General features: G+C 35.9%; 1 protein-coding gene across 1 annotated transcript in view; it reads left to right on the top strand.

Annotated features, from left to right (window-relative positions):
• Positions 1-4,149, top strand: part of LOC118600054 (tenascin-X-like) — a 5,792-nt gene extending 1,643 nt beyond the window's left edge. Inside the window, exons 4-8 of the mRNA XM_036216696.1 lie at positions 884-1,138; positions 2,054-2,308; positions 2,448-2,705; positions 3,026-3,096; positions 3,216-4,149. Of these exons, the coding sequence (XP_036072589.1) occupies positions 884-1,138; positions 2,054-2,308; positions 2,448-2,705; positions 3,026-3,096; positions 3,216-3,281 (905 nt within the window). The 3' untranslated portion in view covers positions 3,282-4,149. The remainder of the gene's footprint in view (positions 1-883; positions 1,139-2,053; positions 2,309-2,447; positions 2,706-3,025; positions 3,097-3,215) is intronic.
• Positions 4,150-5,157: the final 1,008 nt, after the last annotated feature.

Raw genomic sequence — 5,157 nt, 5'->3', positions numbered from 1 at the left:
CCTGTACCATGTGTTGAAAAAAAAAACCCTCTCAGGAGAGCACTGCATCTTTATTGTCAGTGACATAATGGCAAAAATCCCAAACATTATGCTTTCATATGTGCTTATGCTTAAAAAAAATACCTGGAGAAAGAATTGGGAAAAGAGGGAATTTTATTTATAAATGAGTAAATATTTGAAAAATTAAAACATGAACAAAAAAGAGAAAGAAAAAAATCTGTGTCATCAAGTGGGGTGTGGCTTGTTTTTGTAGGTGTGCAAGAAAGTGGCTGCCTCTGGGAAAAAGCTTTTCCTCATTTTTGTGATTTCTGTCTTGACTGACCGGCAGCATCTTGGGCAGGGCAGTAAGTTGAACGGCGGGCAGGCCAGATGTATGCAGTCTTTGATAATGGTGGTCGCTCTGCTGATCTTACAATTCTTTGGAGTCTCTACCACACAGTGATGCAGTAAAGTCAGTACATGCATCCATACGAGGGGAGTACAGGTGTGTTTTGCAGTTCCCTGGGCCACCTTAAGGGGCATCATGAGAGTGAAAAGTGTGATTGTAGTACGGTAAATGTATACTGAAGTATTTGTACAGTTACATGCACTGTACAAGGATGTCCTTACACCACTCTCTACCCATTAGAGAGGTAAAGGCACTTGCTCCCTGCAAATGCACTGGATGTGCACGTGATACAGAAATGCTTGTGAGAACTACACTATCGTTGTCTAATTTTCTCATTCCTAACAGTCAGGTTGCATGTAAAGAGGCAGGACTTGTCTCTTTAAAAGCACTTACGAGCTTCTTGCGCAATTGATTTAAAATATTCCAGAACTGATTGATAAACAAATATAAAACATACAATCTTTTAAGCATTTTGTTCTAACTTTTGTTTTTCAGGTTCTAATCAAAGCTTTCGAGTATCAGGACAAAATGAGACCAGCATCACTCTGCAGTGGGATACTATAAAGAACAGCAATGTCAGCTTTATCTTAGAGTTTAATGGAACAGAAATCAATATCAATGCACCAAATGGAGATGGACCAATCTTTTACACATATTCATCCCTTACTGCTGGAACTAAATACACATTCACTCTCTTCACTGTGTTTGGGAACATCAGAGGCAATGCAATCAACATCACTGCTGTTACTGGTGAGAAGATTATTACAGTTAAAGAACTACCCGAATGCTCGATCAAGACTGAACAGCATTGCTTTGCTTAGTGACTACTGATTGCAAACTGGTCTTTACGGCACAGACCAGTTAATTCTGACGAGTGTTTCTATTGAGTTAAGTCTCGTTCCTACTGAGCGCTTTATTTTCATGGTACATGTGTGGAATAGACCACTACCGTGTCATTGCAGTGCAACGACTAGAAAAGCAACAACAATGCAGGTTATCCACCTGCTCGTCTCTTTCTTGCTTTCCTTTTCGTACATCGTCTATAACATGAATTGAATGTTGTTTAAAAGGAGATTGTTGGCAGCTAAGAAAAATACCGCCGTAAAGTGGAGCCAGGAATTGGTAGATTAGCGCTATAATGGTGTTTTCTAACGTCGTCATCACTTTCTGCAAATAAACGGGTAACAACAACCATCTATACAATTTTTGTATGGACCTACAATGGATGTGGACCTCTAAAAGTTACAGTTCAATACTGTTTGATGGGTCCATTTTACAATGGAGACACTTAAATACCAGACTGGACCGTAGCGCTCAGTGGAAACGAGGTTATAAAGCTACAAAAAAAGAGTTTAGTCTACAACTATTAAATGTAAATGGCGCTGTGGAAGACAACATGAATAATAATGGTTTTTAGAGTTGTTTGTGTTTAGTATTTCTATGTACTTTTAAATATGCTGTATTTTATGTATCGCTTTTATTTATTTTGTGTATTTCTTTTACCTATATCCTGTAAAGCACTTTGTGACTGCTGTCTGGGAAAAGTGCTATATGAATAAACTTTACTTACTTACTTATGAATATGCTCTTAAAGGATTTGTAAAGTACTAAATCTAAAGTTTTTACACATAGTTATCCCTTAAACATTGTCGTTTGTTTTTACAGCTCCTCAAAATCCCCAAAATATCAGACAATCAGCACAGAATGAGAGCAGTGTCACTTTACAGTGGGATAAAGTGAACAACGTCAGCTTTGTTCTTCAGCTTAATGGCACAGAAACCAACATTACTGCCTCAAATGTAGATGGACCAGAAACGTATACATTCTCATCACTGACGGCTCAAACTAAATATCAAGTTACTCTGTTCTCTGTGTTTGAGAATGTCAGAAGCAGCGGACAACAACTCACAGCTGTTACTGGTGAGACATTTTAAAATTAACATTAAAACCGTTGCATCATCTAAATGTATCATTTTGAAATATCAATGTGATTAATTGTTTTAAAGACGTAAAAACTCATAATTTGCTTGAGACATTACTGTCCTTCTTTCTGTTTCAGCTCCTCAAAATGCAAAAAGCTTTAAAGCATCAACACAGAATGAGACCAGCATCACTCTGCAGTGGGATAAAGTGAACAACAATGTCAGCTTTGTTCTTCAGTTTAACGGCACAGAGACAAACATCAGAGCTCCAGCTGGAGATGGAGTAGTCAACCACACAGTCTCATCTCTCACTGCTCGAACTAAATACACATTCACTCTGTTCTCTGTGTTTGAGAACGTCAGGAGCTCTGGGGTCAACATCACTGCAGCAACAGGTACGATTTTTTTTACTTTTTAATCTGTATAACTTGAAACGAACAAGGCATTTTTTTGTGAAACCCTTTCATACAGTTGTTCACGCTCAAAAAATCTTAAAGTTGGATGTTGTGTGATGTTAGTAAAGTTCTAACAATTGTTTTGTCCTTATTATTTTCTCACTTCTTTACAAAAACAACCTCAACAACCAACGGCCCGAGTGAGTCAACACTTTCTCTGAACATTTCTTTTTTTTAAATAATTGTTTGCTTATTTTTGTAAAATATAAAACATTTCTGACCTAATATGAGCTTTAATGTTTATTAATCAGACTACGTAGTTGGACTGGACATGGGATTTAGGCCTTTTGGTCCAATGACTGAAGCTGAAGTGCAGAGAACCATTGAAGAGGTGACGATTCTACTCACATTTCTTAAAATCGCAAAGAATAGATTGTAACACATGCTTTTTTAAATCTTGTATATGTTATTATGCAGTATTGACATTTACATTGTGTGTGTTTTGTATAGCTTCTCCAAAAATATGGACTTTCACCAAATTCGTTGTCCATAAAAGTTAAACCAGTGCAACCGTGAGACAAGAAGAGGAACGTCACCTGGATATTATAATCGTACAAGTTTGAGGAGTAAAAACTTGTAACTGTACTTTGAGCCACATAATATAAAAAAAAGCTTGGTATAAAGTGTTTTTTTTTATTAGTGTTAATAAAGCTGATTAATGTCAAACTTACACCAGTTTAATCAATTCACTTATTTTCCTGTTCATCAAAGGTCTGTAAGATTTCTGAATCTAAATATAACAATGTTATTTTTCATTTGAAGGCATTTGTTGTTCATGTGGGGCTTGGCTTTTTTTCACAATTATTTTTATCCCCAGAATTGTGGTTTAAAATACTGTCAAATAAAAGAATTTTAGATAAACAAGTTTTACTTTATGCTTCTTCATTTTAGTTCATCAAATTTCTATTAGTTGGTTTGATAAAACTTTATGTAAATAAACAAGGATTGTATTTTTTTATTTAAATAATTGTCCATCCATCCATCTTCTTGACCGCTTCTTCCCTTTCGGGGTCGCGGGGTGCCGGAGCCTATCCCGGCTACTGAAGGGCGATTAAATAATTGTGTTCAGTTCAAATAGACTTTTAACTTGACCCTATGAAAAAAAGTTTAACTAAAACTTTTTCTGCAACATAAATTGAGGGTGAAGCCTGTCTTAAACTTTATGATGTAAACATCACAATTAAGCATAATGTCAGAAGGCTAAAGAATTACTAATTGCAAATAAATGCTGAATGGTGCTTAATCTTTGGGATAAAGACTAATTTTGTGATGTAATGTAAAGTGAAACAATTAAAGTCTGGGGGCAGGACCACACCCCCACATCCTGAAACACCATTCTTCCATACCCATATAGAAGATAATAAAAAAAAAATAATAATAATAATGTGCAGGTAATCATCACACAATAGTTAAATTGAGTAAAATGTGATCTTGGCATTTTACAAATTCACTGACAGAGCAGTGTGTCACAGTTTGACAGATCCCTGTCCCTCTGGCTCCCTCTCCTGGTTGTTGCTGCCAATGCTGTCCTGTGCTCTACCTGAGTTTTCCTTGTTTTTTGTTTTTGTTTTTTTTGTTTCCACAAGTGCCCAGGATGAGATTAGAACATCCTGATACACCCGTAACTCATCACTCTTCCAGTATTTAAGATATACATATATATATGTATATATATCTTAAAATCAAAAATGTAATTGAATGTAATAATAGAAAAGGTAATTAGTAGTCAAAATCTTTGCTTATATTGCCAAATTCATCGTGTAAGCTGTACCCTACATTTATGAAACAATTACCCAACAGTTTTTAAATACTGTCATTTAAATGTTTTAAACAGAGATGTCATTCTCCTGGGTATAATTTGTGGTTATTGACAGTAATCGTGACGTTATTACACATACAGAATGATTGGACGCTGTTATTCTGTAGATCGTTTGCCTCTTGGTTCACGGAATCAGTTGTTACATATCGATATATGCCGATAACAACACAGTTTCACTCTACCTACACTGAATTTACAGAGAAAAAGACGGGCTGTATTCTAAAGTGATACTATTTTTTGTATTTTAGTGTTACCTGATTTGACATGATCTTATCGCTTTTAGCACCAAAGTAGTTAGACCAGCTGAACATTGTTTGTGTGGGTGGAAACTGTTCATGCACTGCTGAACTGCTTCTTTCTCAGGAGAAGATTTTTGTTCCAAGAATGAGCCTTCCATGTGTTGATTCTCAACGAGCTTTCTTTACGTAATAGTCAATCATTTTCCGTCTGAATTTAAATTAAACTTGATTTAATCAAGGGTTTCTGCAAACAATCGAAAAAAAATGTGTTCAACAAAAGTGGTAGCAACATAACCGAGTTGTTTTGAAACACATTTCTTGGTTGCTAGTCAGC

This window comes from Oryzias melastigma, linkage group LG18, assembly GCF_002922805.2.
Source record: "Oryzias melastigma strain HK-1 linkage group LG18, ASM292280v2, whole genome shotgun sequence".
Classification (NCBI taxonomy): Eukaryota; Metazoa; Chordata; class Actinopteri; order Beloniformes; family Adrianichthyidae; genus Oryzias; species Oryzias melastigma.
Note: the sequence above shows the minus strand (reverse complement) of the source record. Positions and strands in the feature narration are given on the sequence as shown.